The 20,000-nt window shown below is 40.4% G+C and overlaps 1 protein-coding gene and 1 long non-coding RNA gene across 4 annotated transcripts in view; one reads left to right on the top strand and one right to left on the bottom strand.

Moving 5' to 3' along the window:
• Nucleotides 1-20,000, bottom strand: part of LOC147135471 (uncharacterized) — a 116,901-nt gene that overhangs the window by 55,811 nt on the left and 41,090 nt on the right. The window lies entirely within an intron of this gene.
• The window catches only part of fibcd1b (fibrinogen C domain containing 1b), a 93,210-nt gene that overhangs the window by 71,816 nt on the left and 1,394 nt on the right, over nucleotides 1-20,000 (top strand). For both annotated transcript variants that reach the window (XM_086054000.1, XM_086053999.1), the window contains 2 exons: nucleotides 15,415-15,594; nucleotides 17,105-20,000. The exon at nucleotides 17,105-20,000 is cut by the window's right edge and continues 1,394 nt beyond it. In XM_086054000.1, coding sequence (XP_085910126.1) covers nucleotides 15,415-15,594; nucleotides 17,105-17,370 — 446 coding nt within the window. In that variant the 3' untranslated portion in view covers nucleotides 17,371-20,000. The remainder of the gene's footprint in view (nucleotides 1-15,414; nucleotides 15,595-17,104) is intronic.

Below are 20,000 nucleotides of genomic sequence, written 5' to 3'. Positions count from 1 at the left end.
TTTAATACAATCCAATTTCATTTTTCTTCTGTCCTATTTGGTGCCTCCTGTAAAGGAGGCTTAGCAAAGATTGCATTCATGTTTGAAGTCGCAGTCATGAAATGTGATATTTTCTCTATGCGGAGGCATATTTACTTGTAATTCTGAAAGATTTTTTGGGGGTATGCTTTTTGTCACGATAACCCAAACTGCGGGAAATAATTGAAGCTTTTGGTGGCAGGTAAATTACCTGCATCCCTTTCCGCCAATCATATATCGACAATTTTGTGGACGCCTCTCCAAACGCAGATGTGTACCATCATAACACTCGTACGGTCATTTGGACACTTTGGACGGAATGTCAATGTTGATGTTACACGTCGAGAGGAAAACAGCGTGATAGAAATGCAGGGATCCCACATTGGGGGTGCGGCGTTACATTTCCCACACAAACGATGTTGCCTTGTTTTTTTTCTCTTTTTTTTTTTAAACTTTTTTTTATTTATTTATTTTCCCAAACCCCACACATGTTGCCTTGTTTGATGTGTTGGCGTCTTGACGTGAAACAGCCGAGAGGGGACTACGGGCACCAAGAAAAGAGAGAACTGAATCAGAGTATGTGGCAAAGCATATCATAGCATGGCGTAGTATATCTCGTTCCGCCTGATTTATTCCACGCATGTGCCTTAAGGACAAGAATTGTCTGTATTCACGTTTCAACTTGAGACACAATTTGTCCGAAAGGAGACTAAGGGCACACATAAAGAGAGAGCTGCAGCCAAGTAGAGACAGGTGGTGTTCATAACGCATCTTTTCTTTCTACTCTGTTTCAGGACTCTGTGCCACTTTATGGCTATTGCTGCAGTCTCAATTTTGCTACAACAGCCCTTAGTCTCCTCTCAGATAAACGTTTTTTTTTTTTAAATCTGTTTCACTACTTCTTTGAAGTGGGCAAAAAAACAAAACAACCGCTGCCAAGCAAACTAAGGCACGGCAATGAGCTAGTCAAACATTAGCCTGTGTGTTGATTTTCATTTCTAGCCAGGAAGTCACTTGAGCTACAACTGCACTCAAATATCCTGATCTGCTATTTAATATGCACAACACGGAGTTAGAACACTGAATAATCATGCGACAGGTACCTTTGCCGACATCAGCTCACCTGCGGGTGACCCTCGAGTCGGCAAAACTCTTCCGTGCTCACTTTCTGCCCACACAGTCGGCCCGTGCGCCTCGTTTGCCTTTTGGCTTTCGAGCCCGAAGCCTCCCTGCCGCTTGCGCATAATTACAATCCACCGCGGCGGCAGTTTAATTCCGCACTTGAAGCCCAGAGTGCTGCTTTCAAGTATTTCACTGAGAGTGTTTGCCACAGGCTGTGTGGACCATTTGTCTGAAAAGATATTTATGAAGCTCGTGTGACGCTGTCTGCCGAGTTCACACTTGATGGGAGATGCGCTATGCACTATGCTAGGACCGAACCGTCATGAAAAAGATTATAATTGCAATATTTGTTTCTCCTTTTTATTGCAATTTGATGTCATTATTTTTTCATGGTCCTCTTCACGTGCAGTTTTTAACAAACACAAGCAATAAACTTACTAAATTGAATGCACATTGATTGCACCTCAAATATGATTAAACATCCGTCCTGTCTTGGACATTCCCGCGCTGCCTTAAACTTAGGCTTCGATGCTGAAAAATCCACGTTCATAGGTTTGATAGTAAAATACAGGTTAATAGTAGCCTTTTGAGTCATCGTAAATTTCACAAATAGTTGATGAAATTTAAAAAATCTGAAAAGTTCATAAAATGTCATCAAAAAATAACTGGTTAGGCCCCTCAATCATTAGGAACCAGAATTGAATCAAAGAACCGGAATCAGAACCAGAATCGTCCAAATTCATACAATGCCCAATCCTAATTTGTGTATTTTAGGCTATGAAAAAAAGTACTTGGATGAAAAGACAATCGGCTCCAACGGCCAACCGCTGCCCCCAATGAGTCAGTTAAATCGAGGTTCCACTGTACTTAATAACCGAGCAGTTGAATGGATGTGATGGAGTATCGGTGTGCGCGCGTGTGTGTGTGTGTGCCCCTGCCAGTGATATGATAGCATGATAACGTAGCCTGCATGACCAAGAAGAGACTACTACAATCCCCCTTTGTAATCTATTATTCAGAGAGCACCTAAGTGTTTTCAGTTAAGGCTCCTTCAATCCGGCATTCCAATGCCATCAATTATTCAAAAGCGTCATTCCTGCTCAGTGATGAGGGCGGGCTGGAAGTCAGGCGGGGCCGGGATTGGGTTTGGGTTTCCCAATCGGCCATCTCACTGACAACACGACGACTCAGCCAGGCCTCGGGCGTCCCACGTTTCCTTCGGGATAGGCTCGGTCGGCGCAATCATGCCGATTGGTCATCCGGCGTGGCAGATGCTCCATCTGCTCCAGATTGCAGCAGGGGACGGCAGATAGCCGCAATTTGCCGCAATTGGCCCGTCATTTCGCTATGTACGAGGGGAGCAGAGAAAAGCACCCCCCCCCCCCTTCCCAGCTCCTTCTCCACAAAGCCTGAGTGCTTCATTTGATACCTCTCATCACGCAGCTATTTTGCCCGCACTGCAGCTGGAGTCAGACTTGTTTTGGCTGCGGTGACAGATGAAGAAGTGGAGTGTACAGATAGAGGAGTAATACGTGCAGAGCGAGTTGGAGATGGGGCAATTAAAGATTTGATGATTAGGATGCTAATGAAAGCACAGTTGGTCCTGCCTGGCTTGCATTCAGAAACGGTCATTAAAATGTAACAATGCTTGTTTTTCGAGTTTTACATTCTGTTTGCTCTATGTCACTTTTCTTCATCTCCTCAATCCAAAATTTGCATAAGATTACACTGGTCAACAGCAAATTTTAATCAGAGATGGTGTTATGACACTGAATTAAAAAAAAAAAAAAAAAAAAAAAAGTATTTCTATTTTTTGTTTTTAAATTTGCCATGCACTGTCATTTATAGCTATGACGTTTCAGAAAAAAATACCACCTGTGGCCGAACCTACTCCTTAATTCATAAATATTACTACATTTTTATCCAATATTATAATTTTAAATATTTCATTTTGAAAAATGTGACCTATTTGTTTTCAGAGTAATTTATTGCTACATATGTACACTACCTTTTTTATATTTCAATATAATTGTAACTTTTAATTTTGAAATGTTTGACATATATATTTTCACTTTTCTAAATACATATACACTGTATCTATATCTTTTTTAGTTCATTCTTGCAAACCCCCATTTCCTCAATTTGTCGTGCCTTTTCCACCGATGACTTTCAGGCTTCTGATTGGCTGAAATAACCCTCGGTGCAAGTTTCCATATTCATTTATTTGTTCCATACAAATATATCTTCTGATTGGCTAAAACTGTTTGGGATTTGGGAAGTTACAGCACCAACTGTTGCTTTGGCACGCACATGACAGCCTGCTCCATTGGAGATATTTTTTTAACTGTTAACAACCGAGCTATTTAGGACGCTTTGGTTCTCTGTTTCTTTAAGTAGCGGTGATCAACACGTATGGCAAATTAAAAATTCTCTCTCGGGAGCTGAGATAAGCATACGCTTGCTGCGCTATTGTTCCTTCCCTGCAAGTGAGATTCAGTGCAGGAGATTGCGGGGAATATTTTCCTCTCCTGGTGATGAAATATTTATCCGACACCAGGAATGTGCAGTGTTTTAGAAGCTGGCAAAAGGCATGTTCCTGTCTTAAACATGACTGCATGCTCATCAGATCACATTTGAACATGAGTTGCTTGCATTTTTAATCATTGTTACTAGTTGTTCATGTGAAAGCTGGTTTGCGCCACAGCTATATAAATGTAAAGGTTAAGATATGCATTTTTTTAGATACATTTATAAGTTTATGTTTAATCATTATATTGAGCCTATTCAATAATAATCTGCCATTAAAAGCACTGCGTATGTGACATGAAAAAAATGGGTGTTAAATTTGCCTATCAAAGAAGTGGTGGGTGGGACTGACGATCTGATTGGCTGACTCACAATGCCACACGCCCACAACAAGTCCTGAGGTTCCTCACAGAAGAAAATATATTAAATATATGATCATCAAATAAATATGGTGGTACATATATTTTTAAAAATGCCACTAAATAAGACATTAATAATATTTAAATAAATGGGAAAAATCTTTGAATGAATACATATAATTCCCTTCGGTACTTGGTCATTAAATCAATGAAAATGCCATGAAATAGTAAATGAAATAAATGTTTATTAAATAGGTTGAAACCCTTAATTAAGCACTCCATTTCACAATGCCTATAAATAAATCATTGAATAAATGCTTTGTATTCTCATTAAGTATTTGGATTAAATGCTATTAAATAAATACACCAATCAAATTTGAACATATTTCTTAAGCAAGAAAAAAAAATAGACAGCACATTGGCATTTTTTTATTGATTCAGTAACAGCAAGTTAAAAATGACTTGGGCAATTACACTATTAGGCCAAAGAAATAATTTCATACAAATATTAACTATTACATTTCACATCTGTAATGAATCATTTACTTGTAATATTTTGATAGAATGAATCCAATAGCAATTTCATTTATTTAATTTCCCACCAGCAAAAACCTTACCACTTGTGGTGTTTGGGTTCATTATTCGTCTCAAAATAACATTTCTTAAACTTTGAAGCAGGCTTTGTAAATGGTAGCATTCTAATGATGCCCCGTGCTTAATTAGTGATGAACATGTACCAATGTCACATCAGGCAAACAGTGCTGGAGGCTCTTAAAGCTGCGGGCTCCCTTTGGACACTCGCTCGTTCGCTCCGGATTCTCATTACTCCCACAAAAAAAAACAACAAAAAAGGAGAAGTCAGAATATCAAACAAACGGCTTCAAGGCTTTCGCTTGCGTCCTGTTGTCCAGCGTCCTCGCAGCTTGTCGTCTGACTGGTCTCATCTGCATTCTGTTGAACTTGCACTCATTTTTATATTATTTCTTTAGGAGTCATTTCATGCAGACCTCTCCAAAGCAAGGTCAAACCCTCAGAGGTACAAAATGGATATAAGTGTCCAATCGGTTACAAGTAGGCCTGATCTTGGATCTGTCATCCGTGCCATGTTCATGGTCCTGTTCCAGTGTAATGCCGATACAGCTACTTGTTTTTCAGACGTACGTCACATACGGTGGACGTTCACAAATCTGACAGTCTTCAATGTAAATGACGAAAATTCAGATTTGAAGAGAAAAATCACTTGGAAGACCTGACTGAAAAATGTCACAACATAGCGGCAAACAAAACTGTCACATCCATAATGTAGCCCCTTAAGCTATCAAGGCTAGCTACATGCTCCTGTGTGAAATAGCGACTATGCGCAACAAACTTCCGCATTCGGAACAACAGTTCGAAGCACTTCATTCCAACAAATCATCTGTAGGAACACTTACGTCTTTTCTTTTAGACAAGATGTCTTTAGGAAATATGAAAAATGACAATATCCCATTTTCAGGCCTCGTTTGTCTTTACATTTACTATATTGGTATATCAACAAATCATGTATCTAACCAGCCATAAAGCCAAAAAGAAAAACACATTTGAGAAAGTTTGGGTTCAAACCATCATGTCATCATTGCTTTTTGCTTTTGAATCAATATAATTGTAAAAAGAGGCAGATCCAAGAGACAAGCATAACATTACATAGCCTTCTAGGCTAACTTTGTGCTAACATAAGATAGCTTCTTAAGCTAACAAGGTTCATTAATTTCTTCCGATTGCAACCTTTATACAGGCATACCGTATTTCTAACCCTTCAAATAGAAAATCGTTGTCTGACAATCAAAATATAGCATACTAAGCTTACACAGCTACATACAAGCTAACAAAACACAGCCTGCTGAGCTATCAAGGTTAGCTAAATGCTAGTCTTAAATATTTGTTTTGTGCTTTTTGTTTTTGTGAATGAATGCAATTGTAAATACGGAGCTAGCCAACAAACACACAACGGCATAGCCTGCTAAGCCAATGAGGCCAGCCACACGCTCACATGAAATAGCCTTCTAAGCTAATGGGCCAACTATTTTGCTTCCGATCATTGCAACTTTGTATTGCTTTTGAATGACTGTAATAATAAACAGAAAGCGAGCCAACAATCATGCATAATGTAGCGTTGCCTCTCAAGCCTCACAATGATAACAATGTGCTCCTGGTTGGTACAGGCACATAACCTTCTTGGCGGAGGTATCGAAATAAAAAGGCGCACCCCATCCATCAACCTGGTGAATGGCGTCGTCACGCCAGACATTTTTTACTGCGTCCTCAGTGTTAAATTACCCGCGCGTGAATTATTCTCACCGCTATGTTTAATGCACGACGTCATGTGCGAATGCGGCGACACGGGAGGAAAATGATCGTGTGGGTGGGTGACGCGGTGATAAAGTGAAAGTATAAATCTACTGGTGTGCTGCTAAATCATCATCAGATACTGCCAATTAGTATGACACCCACCCCTCGCTAAAGAAAATATACCTGCCGGCGAATCGGCACAGGCGGCTGGATAAAAAGTGCCACAAGCAGTGGTGTACAGATAGTTGTGTCTACGAACTGATTCAACTCTTTTAACTTCCGCCAGAGACAATATTATTGACATCTTAAAATTGTCAAGGCATTAAATCCATCGCAACTGAACTGTTCTGGTTGTGTTAAAAGATATTTTGCCTCTTACCTGAGCTGGCTGCATCAACCCATGCACATAAGCTAGATAGGGCAGCTCTAGTCTATTGGTGTGTTGGTGTTGAAAGCCAGCTATTTATCTGCAAAATTCGAGGCACGCCCCCAACCACAAACAGTATCACTGTTTTGCTATGCAAAACGACACTCGTTAAGATGCATTGAAGAGAGGCATCGTCCGGCCAACTACATTCGTTTGGATGGAATCACCCTTGTTAATATTGCATTCAGCTATAAAAATGAATGTGAAGGCACCTGGATGTGTTATTTGTGTATTTGTCAGAGGCTAAACAATTGAGTCTCTTTGGAAGGCATCAAAAAACTATTAGGAAAGGGGTAGAAAGTAGTACAAAGTTTTCAAATGTAGGGAGCAAAAGTCAAGAAATCAATACTCAAAGTATCGATACTACAAATCTGTATCTAAATGGTAGTAGTACTTTGTAGTTGTTTCAAGGCTGTTGATCAGTATTGTGCAGCATTGACAGAGTAAAAATCAAAAGCATTAAGTATACTACAGTCTTATCTGCTAGATAATGACATACAGATACAGTACATTTTTGCAGTATGAAAGAAGGTATTTCCGTATGGATGCTTTTTTTTTTGCCCCTAATAAATACTCACGTAAAGTACAGATACTTGAAAATTCTACTTAAGTACTCTGACTTCCTACCGCTCGGTACAAGCATCACACTTGTTTCCCTGGCTCGTAGTTGGCTCTGAGCTCACACCGTCGGCGTCAACTAGCGACTGAGCGCGCCGGTGTTCATTCATTTGGAATGAGCCCTGGGAGGTAACGCCGGGCCGAGCGACAGCTGGCGGGAGCGGAGGAGCAGAAGGAGGCGGGAGTTGGGAGGGAGTCGAGTGGAGTTCAGCGTGAACTGAGCTGGTCCTGACATGGTTTAAAACTGGTCCCACTTTATTTAGTAGTTATGTTGAATCTCTAAAGTTGGCAGGAGAGATGAGTTTTAATTGTTGAAGAAGTCACTGCAGGGTTGCTTCACAAAGCTTCGGGTCAGAATTCCTCACACTCTCCAGCTAGCAATCTCAACCTCAGTTGGCGTTCTCTTCTATTACACTAATGGAACTTTTTGACTCGGGTACCAACAAAAGGTACAAACGGCTACATTGGAGTTCAATCATTTGACCATTCGGGGTGCTTTAGCATCAATTGTGCCAACATCCTCCTCCCACAATACAAAGCAACAGATCATCATCTGCCACTTATTTGTTGTTGCATTTGAAAATCAAAACAATGCCCGCCTTTGAAAGACCCCCGCTGATAACTTTGACCCATGGCATCTACAATCTGTCATTAAGATCAGGTCGAGGCACTTCCTTCCACAACAACTGAATGGATTTGCAGTAATACCCTAAAAAAGTGCTGGTCTCAAATCAGCAGCAGTATTAATAACTGCAAAAATGTAAGCGTTTCAAAACCGATGCAATGTCGCTCCTGAGAGGTTTAATGAGGGCGCTGTGGGCAAAGTGAACAAACATTCCCGTGATAATTATTCCCAAGTTAGACTCCGCCTGGGGATGCAGAGTACGCCTTCCGCCGCCACCGCCCCACCGCCGTGCCATAAAGAGCACGGGAGTGTTCATCTTCCCGAGCCGGAGGAAAACTCCACGTTTGGCAAGTCGGTCGGAATTCAGTCGTCTTCCTCAAATTCTCGCCGTCATGATGGGATCGGCATGTTTTTTGTTTTTTTTTGTGTGTGTGCTTGTCCCATTTGTCAGTCAAGTTTGAGATGCTGTTGAGCCAACCTAATAAGAAACAGGCCTATTTTCTTCCGTGTGAAGCTGGTATGGGAGTGTCTGAGACATCCCTGGCGTCATGAAAGTGTCTCTTGACAGTTTTCAAAGAAGAATTGTCTCGATAACCAAAAGGCACTCGGGTTGGCGGGGGTCCTCGGTCGGTCTTTGCAAGGAGAAGCTTTAGGAGAAAAAGCGAGATGTGACAGAATCAGACAATTATTTTCTTTCTTTCTTTGTCCCGCCAAATGTCACCGTCGCCTTCGGGAACAAGGCCAGGGCGGCAGTGGTGGCGGCGGGAAGTCTAAGGGTGTCACAGTTCAGCGCACACCTGTCTCTGTTCTTTTATTCCAACCTTTTGATGTCGCGTTTGCTCGTGACGACAATGCCAAAGCTTTGGCGTAACCCTTTAAAAGCGGATGACGTTCGCCGTCAACAAACGAAGCCCGCCTCACCCAGCGCACCCCGCCGTCAACCGACGTCGGCTCCAATTTTTTTCTGGTCTTTCAAATGTTGATGATGTCCGTCAGCGGCACCTTCGCAAATGCGAACCACGTCAACCGAGATCACCCGCGATCACACCATGGAGCCCCGGTGGCGAAAGGCACGGCAACCAGCCTTATATCACATCAAAAAACGTTGTCCACCATCACCCCAGGCCACCCCAATGCCAAAGGCATGTTCTCATACACTCTACTGAAATGTTGTCATACACAATACTGACATTCTTTCAATCATACAAACCCTGGAAATGCACTTATACACACTATTGAAATGCTCTTAAACATAAAAATTTTTTTCCCCACTCACATACAGAACACTACTGAAGTGCATCATTATGCACTATTTAACTGCTTTCATACACACTACTAAAATGGTCTCATACAAAATACATATTTTGTTTTTTGCTCATATACACTTATGAAATGCTCTCATATGCGAGAGATTTTTTACGCTCAAATATACTACTGACATTTGCTCGTATGAACCGATAAAATACGCTCATACACACGACTCTCATACGCAACACAAAAATTCTGTTCACTCCTTGACACTACTGAAATGTGCACTTACACTAAAATTGACACATTACTACAATATTACCCCCATTTACGTAACCCTTCAAAATTTGGATCTCCGATGTTAACGCCTCTAAAAATGACACCTGCCCCACCCTGGGACCGCTTACCATCGCCCTACGCCGTCCTAATTACCATACTGCCTGACGTTAACGCCCCCGAAAATCGCCCAAACCCGGGGCCAACCACCATTACCCCAATGACTGTCCTCGCAATTTGAAGAAATCATCTTCCTTCTTGTGCGTCCTCCCTAGCCACAATTTCACCAGAGCTTGACAGGAAGATGAAGTAGAAGGATGGGAGTGAACGGGTTTAAGGGGGTGAGTGTGTAGGGGTGGAAGGGGGGGTCTAGAAAAAACACAGAAGGATGGGGTGAGTTATGGTGATGCAAAGATGGGAGCGCTTCTCTCCTGTCGAGTCGTCTCAGGAGCTGCCCCCCAGGCAACGCAGGGAGAAAAGCATGATGAATAATTAACTGGGAGAAATGTCACGAGCGGCATAGAAAAGTAGTGGAATCATTCCTCTGGTGGATTAAGGGATGATCATCTGCCTTCAACACAAATATACGTATATACAGTGGGTACGGAAAGTATTCAGACCCCTTGAAAGTTTTCACTTTCTATGTCATTGCAGCCATTTGCCAAAATCACGAAAGTTCTTTTTATTTCTCGTTAAAGCGGAAGTCAACCCAAACATATTTTATTCAAGAATATGTTCCTAGCAGGCCCACTAGTTGAAACACGCCATTCTGATCAATATTGCGTTTGTGGGATATGAGTTAAGCAGCGAAATCCACCCCTTTTTAGCTATCTCAGGGGGCGGCCATTTTGTCACTTCTGTCGACTGAAAATGACATCACAACTATCCAGGGCTCAGGTAATGACCAATCACGGCTCAGCTTTAGAAAACAGGCGAGCTGCGATTGGTTGATTCACGTCAAAATAAAAAAAATAAAAAATAAAAAAAAAAAAGAAGGAATCGAGTGCCTTCGGGCATGCGTACCAAATGTCACGTGACATGAGCATGTGTCTTGCTGTTTCCGGAAAAGATTTTCTTCAGGTCTCAAACCGTCTTAAAGTGCCTCACAGTTTCAGGTGTAGTGCCACTTGTTGCTTTGGCATGCTCAAAACAGCCTGCAATTCTGTTTTAGGACCCTTTATGTCGGTTAACAAATATATTACGTCTTTTCCGGAAATTACTTTCTTCAGGTCTCCAACTGACTACCCCCCATCTTGCCGTTTTGACATTACTCTGCGCCTTTTCCAGAAAAGACTTTCTTTGTGAACACCTTGACATTTGAGTCATTTTAGTGTCCAGGCTCCAGTTGAAGGCAGCAGAATGTCCGCTCCTAATCGGTCCACTTGAACGTGCAAACTTTTCACTTTGCAGTATTTGAATACAAAAAGGAACAAGTGACAAATGAGTGTCTTGGTATTCCAAATAAGCTAAATTTGTCCCGCTTCCTGTGAGAAAACTCAGCTGTGGAAAATGAGTTATGGATCGCGGTGACCCAGTTTAATGAGGTAATTGCAGATATACATCATCTTTTATGGACGGAACAATGCTTTCTTCCCACGTGGATGACTTCTAAATTTAATACCAGCCTGTTTTTTTGTTGTTTTTTTCACGGGTGGAAAGGGAGGACAGTCTTTTTCTTCTCATCCTATTTAATGTAATATTTTTTTCATGTGAGGGTTTAGATGGCACCATTTCATCATGTATTATCCGTTTGTCTGACTCAAAGCAACTGAATGAGACTTGCCTTGCATGCCGTTTTTTTTTTCCTTCTTATTATAGTTACATCAGTTTCACTGATTGACGGAAAATTGAGTGGATACGGTTATCAAAATGGGACACGAATAAAAGTCTCCTCGTATTCTATGGTGTGAAAAATTGTTTTTACTTTGGGACATTTACATTTGAAATTCTTCCAAAAATGGACACTGGATAAAGCCGTACTACAAGCTACTACTTGGGTACTAATTGGGTTTGGAATTCTTTTTCTATTCTTTTTTTTCTTTTTAAATAATAGCCACATTTTCTAGGTATGTGTTTCTAGATATACATTGCTTCAGTTCGAGGGGAAAAAAGATTGCCCAATTTCAAACCTCCAAAAATAAGTAATAACATTTTTAGTTATGGGTTGGGGTTAGGTTATGTATTTTCATGGGAGAAAGTAGGGTTTTTCTCCCTTTATTTTTTTTATTCCAGATCTAGAGATTTATTTTCAGAGGAAAAAGGTCATTTTTGTGAGAAAAAAAATATGTTTTTGGAAAAAAGATTTCATTTTTGGAGGTTTTTGTTTTTAATCTTACAAGAACAAAGTTGTTGGGGTTTTTTCTCAAGCAGTATGTTCTAACAAAAATAATAATAAATAAAAAAAGAAAACTACAATTTTTCAACAAAAAAGGAGAAAAATGTGAAATGTATATTTTCATCAGAAGAATGAATTTCTTTCCAACAAGAAATCGTGGGCGATTCACTTAAATACATTTGTGGCAAAATAATGAGGAAATATGTAGCATTTAAAAGAAATTTGTTTTTTTTTCAGTCCTTCAAGAACTAGGTTATCTACCCACAAATGTATTTATTTTTAAATCATTCAAAAGCAACATTTGATTTTTCTTCCATAAAAAGAAGTATCAAGGAAAAAAAACGATATTTTTAAGAAAAATATATTTTTATTATTCAATGCGTCGTAATTTTCGCACCTCTGTGCTCTTCTGAGTCAACATATTCGTATCGTATTTATTATGATCATTTTTATCAGAGGTAAATTGGGAGTGCCTCCTTCCCGCAAACACTCATGCTCAACAAAACTCCAAAATGGCACTTGGCGAGTCGACGTGCAACACATTTTGAATCCATGACAATAAAATAAACAAATAAATAAATCCACATTGACAGAAATAGTTTGTATGTTGTTCCCCTTTGAAAAATAGCGCCTTCGTCGCTACGTCACCTCGGGGAGCGCCACCCTGTGGAGTCATTTCACAAACTTCAAAAGACTTTGGGCCGTTTTCTGTTTCAGGGGAGGGGGGGGGGGAAATGAAAACAGAAAATAATAATCAAGATGCACAAACACGCACGCACACGCGCAACTATTTATAAGACCACGAGAGTGTATTTACATAACTTTAATTCCGCCTCTAATTAAAGCCCCGGAGAATCCCGGCTCGGCTCTAATTTGGAATAATTAAAGAGCAACACAAGCGAAGTGGCGGCAGGCGCGTCTCAGCGTGGGTATCTAAATGCTCAGGTGTACCTGGCTGTTAATGAAATGCTATTGTTCCAAACGGGCGCTCACACGCAGGCACAAGGAGCATTTCCAGGTATTTTGCTCGCTGAATTAACGCGCCGGATGCTGATTGCTCCGCCGGGGGACGACTCTGGGATCGGCTGTTTAGCAATGCCTTGCAGGAAGTCACAAATAGAGAAGGTTCTTTATTATTATTTTTTAAAAATGTTTTTATTTCTTTTAAGCCACACAGCCTGAGAGGCTCGAGAGATGGCTTTCATGCTAATTAGCACTGAATGCAAAAACACCAAATCTCAGTGGTTAATTTGCCCGTCGGATTGGCTCGCGGAGCGATCGCCTTCGCGCCCAAGCGAACTTTCTACGAAAAAAGGCAACTCTTGTACTGTACACGTGTTCCTTGGGCAATTTGGTCTGTGCCCGATTATGACGTTCACACGTGCAAAAAAAAAAATGAGAGCTTGATTGAAACCTACTAAAGGGTCAACCTCTACATGCACTTAACAGAAAAAAAAGTTGTTTGTTGTTTTGTAATGGAAAAAAGTTATAAAAATTGAGGAAAGGGATTTTTGTTTTGGTTGATTTTCATGTTTTAAAAAAAATTCTGTTGTTTCTTGGGGTGCTGGAATGGATTAATAGCATTTCCATTCATTACAATGAGCAAAGATGCTTTGAGATGAGATTGTTTTGATACAAGGCATCCCCGCATTTTCAAAAAATGTTTTTTGAAGTCTGTCAGCATTGCAAAAATGTCATCGTAGCGGCTCTCACACTTATTGATGAGACGCAAATACAACAAAATGCTGACTCGTTGCAGAGTGAGGGGCGCCAAGTGCAAACCGCCCATCGGTGCCTTGCAACCAAGTGTCGGATTGCAGCAGCTGCACCTCAAACTCTTGAAATCTCCCAGCAGGAGAGCAGATTTTTTTTTCCTCCTCTGGGCCTTGATGCGTGTCGCGTTTGAGGGACCAGTGAGGCGTCTTTGATCAAGCCGAGAAAGGTGAAGCCACCATGGGAAGCGACGCTTCAACTCAGCAGGAGCTCGGGAAAGAAAGCTCTTCCTGCTTCTCTGTTTTGACATGCTCCCGTTTCACAACTGAGCAACAATTAAGAAGACGGTTTGTCACGTGAACGTCAAGTCGAAAGCGACGGTCGTTTTTTTTTTTGTTGGTTTTTTTTCGCCCCCTGAGAGACTTGTCAGAGAAAATGCAAGTTTATCTGACTTGGCACCTGCCTCCACCCACAGCAAATGTAAAAGCAACAGCGGCGTTTATGTGGTCAAGAAAAACAAAACGGGTCAGATAGCAACGAAAGAAATGTTCTTTCGAGAGATAAAGTTACGTTTGTTTTGAGGGAAAAAAGTACAGTATTTGGAAAAAAATGCTGTTTTGAAATAAATTCATTTGATAAAAGTACCATGTTTTTGCAGAGAAAGAGTTGTACAATTGCAAAGAAACATGTTCAGTCCTACGTGGATAATAATTTCCCATTAAAAAATTATGATTTTTAATTTTTTTTAATTTTGAAAAAACTTTGATTTTTTTAAAGTATATATTAAGGTTGTGTTTCTTTCTACAAAAACGTTTGAGGAATAAATATTAAATGCAATAAAATGCTAATTTTTGTTATTCCCCCCCATTAAAAAAGTCACTTTAAAAAAAGATTAGTTCCACAGAAAAATAATGGGACTAGGGTCATTGTACTTCTCTCACCTCATTTTAGAAACATGTACATCCCATAATTTCAAAACACCACAGGAATGAGGACTAAAATTAAAACTAATGCTACATGGGCCCCATCTAGTGGTACGTGGAAGAATCACTGAAATTAATTTTATAAATTGTGCATTACAATGGCTTACAATAATATAACTATACCTCTTTGTTGTATTTGATGAACACTTGTTCCCACCACTCTAGTTCAATGTTGGTCATGATGGAGTAAAGACAATTTTGAGCTGGCATAGAAATTTAAGAAGCACTGTTTTGTGAGTGATAAAGCTGACCCTAAAACTTGACCCTAGTCAACAAGAAGGTATGAAGCACAAGGGCCACTGGGACCAAACACAATAACTTCTGTTTCGTTTTGAAACTCAAGAAATTCATTTCAATTCAAAGAAAGCCTCCTTTTTGCAAACCGGCACATAGCTATGAGTCATCTGCATAGCAGTGAAGGGAAATGCCATTGAACACAGGGGCAGCAAACACAATGAAAACAGCAAGGGCTCCAAAATTGAACCATGTGGAACACCACAGTGGGTCGAGTGGGATTCAGAGCAACCGAGGCTAAAACAAAAATTCTGTCGGCCAAATAGAATCCAACCAACTCTATAGTGCTACCGCTAATGCTCACCTGGTGCTGCAAACGAGCCAAAGGAATATGAACGCTACCCTCAGGTCCAACAAAACAAAACGCACACAGTCTCCAGTGTCATTAGCCAGGAGGATATCATTAAAAAGTGGTAACAGGGCTGACTCTGTGCTATGCAGCATCTTAAAATGTGATTGGAAAACCTCCATGATGTTATATTCAGCGGGGAAAAAAATGCCCAACCCTCACCCTAATCCTATGTGACTTTTCTTGGCTACAGGGCTGAAGCAGATCCATGCTCTGTCCATCCAAGGCAACTACGAGCTGCGCATCGACCTGGAGGACTTTGAAAACGGCACGGCGTACGCCCAGTACGGCACCTTCGGCGTAGGTCTCTTCTCGGTGGACCCGGACGACGACGGCTACCCGCTAACAGTGGGAGACTACTCGGGCAACGCAGGTAATTTTTGGGCGGGACACTTTTTGTGGTTCCAGCACACCGTGAAAGACGTACAGGCAAGTCATCATCAGAATGGAGGGCATGTAGGGATTCGGTCGTATGTATATATTCTGTTGACTGATTGTCAAATAAAATGTCATTCTATGTATCTTTTCAAGAAAGTAATCGTTTTAAAGCATGACGTTATCTTTATAAGTGCAACTCGCTTCCTCACCGCTTGCCGGCTTTTCACACACCCACTTGCTCCACTTGTGAATAGATACTGTTAGTTTGCGTTCGCATAGCTTCATTCAAAAATATGAACAATGAAACTTGCCAAGCCCAGCCATAGCGTGTGTTACGTCAGGTGAATCACGCACACACGCTGAGCGTAAGCGCATCCGATGGGAGGCGGGTCCCCCGTCATCCTGATGAAATTACAGGAGATTAATTGAGCCGCAGCATAAACAAAAGCCCGAGGTGGAGATATAAGGAAAAGGAAGGGGGGAAAAAAGCAATTTGCCCAACCTTTCGGGAGCATCACTCTGCCCAGAGAGAATGGGGACAGATGTGAGCGATGGAACCCACGGGGGTGGACGATAGAAAGATAGCAACAGAAAGCTTGCTTGAGATGAGCACACAGCGGACATGACAAAATAGAATTGAAAGAAAAAAAAAATCTTAAGGAATAAACGTCTTTCAAGAAGAAATGCAGATTGGATTCAAAAGTTTTTTTTATTTTTTTATTCTCGCATTCCAAAGACTATTCGGGTCATTGTGACAAAGAAAGAAGGAAGGAAGTAGGGAGGAAAGGAAGGCAAGAGGCAAAGGATAAAAGGAGGGGAAGAGGAAAGAAAGAGAATTAAAATGAAAAAAAGAAGAAAGGATGGGACAAGAGTAAAAAGGAGGGGAACATCTTAAAAAGGAAGGAAGGAAGGGAAGAGAAAGAAAAAAGGAAGGGAAGAAGGAAAGGAGGACAATCTAAGGAACAAAGAGAAAAGCAGGATGAAAATAAGGGAAGACAGAAAAATAGAAGAAGGGAAGGAAAGACAAAGCAAAAAACAAAAGGAGGGAAGCAAGCAAGAAAGGAAGTATGGGGAAGGAAGTTAAAGGAAGACAGGAAGAGAAGAGTGAAAATAGGATAAAAATGGCAAAGGAAGCAAAGGCAGGGAAGAATGAAAAGAAAGTAAAAAGGAACGCAACAAAAAAGGAAGGACATTTAGAAAACAAAGGAAGAAAGGAAGAGAAGAATTCAAATGAAAGAAAATATATGATCATTCGCAGAGCTGGGCATACCGCCTATGTGACGGACTGGTCCGCCTAACCACCTATGACGGACGCCCAATTTGTAGGCGGAAGGCGATAAACAAACCGCAATGTTTTAGTAAAATGCACAGCTCCGGTAACGTGCTTGACGACTCCAAATTGGAAAAATCCCACAGACTTCAGACACTTTGCCACGACGGCTCGTGACGGTGATTTCTGTTTATCGCCCTACCACCCCCCCCCCCCCCCCGCTCCCCCACTGCAGGCGACTCTCTCCTGAAGCACAACGGCATGAAGTTCACCACCAAGGACCGCGACAACGACCACTCGGAGAACAACTGCGCCTCCTTCTACCACGGCGCCTGGTGGTACCGCAACTGCCACACATCCAACCTGAACGGGCAGTACCTGCGCGGCCAGCACACGTCCTACGCCGACGGCATCGAGTGGTCGGCCTGGACCGGCTGGCAGTACTCGCTCAAGTTCTCCGAGATGAAGATACGGCCCACCCGCGACCCGGACAGTAAATGAGGCCCTGCCCGGGGAGGAGGGCATCCCTCGTCTTATGGCGTATCCGTTTTGTTTTCGCCGCTTCCTGGTGTCTCTGCCCCTTTTAGTTGGATCTTTTTTGCGAAAGGAAAAAGTGTTGTTGTTGTTTTTTTTGGTTTTCTTTTAAGGGGAACCAACGAGGACCAAACATGAAGTCAACGAGGAGACAATAGAGGACGTCATTCCTCTGACCTAGGCCACTGTTGGTAACCCGGTACTTTGAATGTGTGTGTGCACATCAACAGGAGCATACACAGAGACCCAAACACCCGCCCACCCTCAGAAAAAAAAAAAAAAAAAAAGTTCCTCAATTTAGTTATCTGGTGTCTGGACGCTCCTTCTGTTCTACCCTAGTGTCTTACCCCTTTTGTTTCTTCATCATATTTTGTTCTTTCCTTTTATGCAAATGAGACAAAAAACACCATATAAATAGATATAAGTAAATACATCTCTCTCATATATATATATATATATATATATATATATATACATATATATATATATATATATATATACACAAAGAAGAATAATGTTACAGAGACAAAGAGTGCAATTCACAATTGTACGTCATCTTATTTTCATTGGTGAATTTGTTCTCATTTCTACGAAGGAGCATTTTAGGGCCACCTGGGAGGAAATAACACCCCACGGGAATTAAGTTGTCATCTTAAGGGATGGAAGTTGTATTTTACTATTAAAAGATAATGAGTAAAATGAGCGAAGTAAAGTCCGATTCGGAAAAATAAAATTTCGAGGGAAAAAAATTCTAGCTATTTTATCCTGCGTAAAAGGGATTTTAGTTTATTTTTTCATCATTAGTTACAAACATTTTTTTTTTTAAATTGTATTTTCAAACACGCAAAACTAGTGCCACATTTGTATTTTTATTTATTTTTGTGGGGGAATCTTAATTTTGGCAGAAAAAAATCTGCCATCTTGTTAGAATTAAACAATTATGCTGAAAAATATGACCTAAATTCTCGTAATATTCTGTAATTTTACGCCCCAAAAAGTTATTTTTTATTTTATTTTTTTAGTTTAAACTTAGCGAAAAAAGCTCAGCTTTTAGTCTATGAAAATAATTCATACATCTATATTTTCCAATTTTTATTGCTTATGTATTTTTTTTTAATTTATCGGTCGATTAATCGGTTATCAGAATTTCATCCTGCCAAATATCGGAATTAGAATCTCTTCCTCAAAAATTAGTATCATTTTTTCCTAAAAATATGTTTCAAATATTGGATATTTTTTTAAGAAATCAACTATTTTCAGAATTTGACCTTTTTTTTCCTCAGAAAAAAAAATGATTTGAATGAAATATTAAAATTGGTTTCGGAAAAAATATGACTTTTCATTCTCTTCGATTGCAGCTTTATTCTCGTCGTTTAATGCTACATTTTTCTCTCCAGTGTGGCCCTTTCCCTTCTTCGTACCTTTCTTTGGATGTACTGAAAGGTTTAAAAAAAAAAAAAATGTAAATTTGACTGTACAGCGTGTATGACTTTTAGAGCATGTCCGGTTTTTGTTACCATGCTTAAAAAACAAAAAAGGAAAAAAATGGAACTGAAGCACATGCAAAAAAAAAAAAAAAAAAAAAGGAAAATGCACAAGGTGGGACATTCCAAACATCAACTTGTTGGAGATACTCCTCCTAGTGGCCAGCTGGAGTATTGCACATAGCGCGACGCACGGTGGAACCTCGGCCGCCGTACACCTCCTGAATCACATGTCCCAAATGAACTATTGCACACACACACGCGCACGCACGCACGCACGCACCCACACTCACACATACACGCGTCCCTTTTCCGCTGATGTTTTTGAACGTCTCCGTGCGTGAGGATGCGGCAAACAAGCCAGAAAAAGCCGCTCGAGAGGCAGCGGCCGGACCGAGTGCAGCCACGTGTGCATACGCGCGTGTGCACGTGTGGGCAATGTGCGCACGTGTACAAAACAAAAGGACGAGCAAGTGAGGGAGAGAGGTGGGTTCCACACGTACGAAAGGGTATTTTTACATTTTTACAAACACTAGGGTCAAAAATGCAGATTTGCAAATTTTTAAGTTGTTAAGTTGCCATACAAGCCAATCATAAGAAGGAAGAAAGTCACTTCTAGCGAAAAAATGTTAAATAAATGTTATGTAAATGAAAATGTAAGGCAAATTTCAGGATATAAGATTTGTTTTTTCCAAGTTAACAATTTTTTTTCTTCTAATTTTCAACTGTAGTTACTGTATGAAATTAAAATGGATTACCAATAATAATAATAATAAGAATACATTTTAAAAAAATCTATTTTGGTTTAACATTTATAAAAACTCAGATTTTTGTTTTGTTAAAGCATGTATTTCCTAATTGTTTTTATACAATACATAATTTACACATAAGAAAGAATAAAAAACACATTTCCGGGTTACAAATTACAGTACACTTGAGAAGAATTGAAAATGAACAAAATGGTTTTATTTTTGCTAGAATTCTTTTCACTCAGATTTAATTTTGTGAGTTTTTTTTATTTTTGTTTTGTTTTTATGAAGTTATTTTTGTATTGGGATTGTCTTGTATGTAAATGTGTAATACCATTATTATTTGAAAAACATGTATTTGCAA

The sequence above is a fragment of the Filicampus tigris genome, chromosome 15, assembly GCF_054856515.1.
Source record: "Filicampus tigris isolate MCC_2025a chromosome 15, RoL_Ftig_1.0, whole genome shotgun sequence".
NCBI lineage: Eukaryota > Metazoa > Chordata > Actinopteri > Syngnathiformes > Syngnathidae > Filicampus > Filicampus tigris.
Note: the sequence above shows the minus strand (reverse complement) of the source record. Positions and strands in the feature narration are given on the sequence as shown.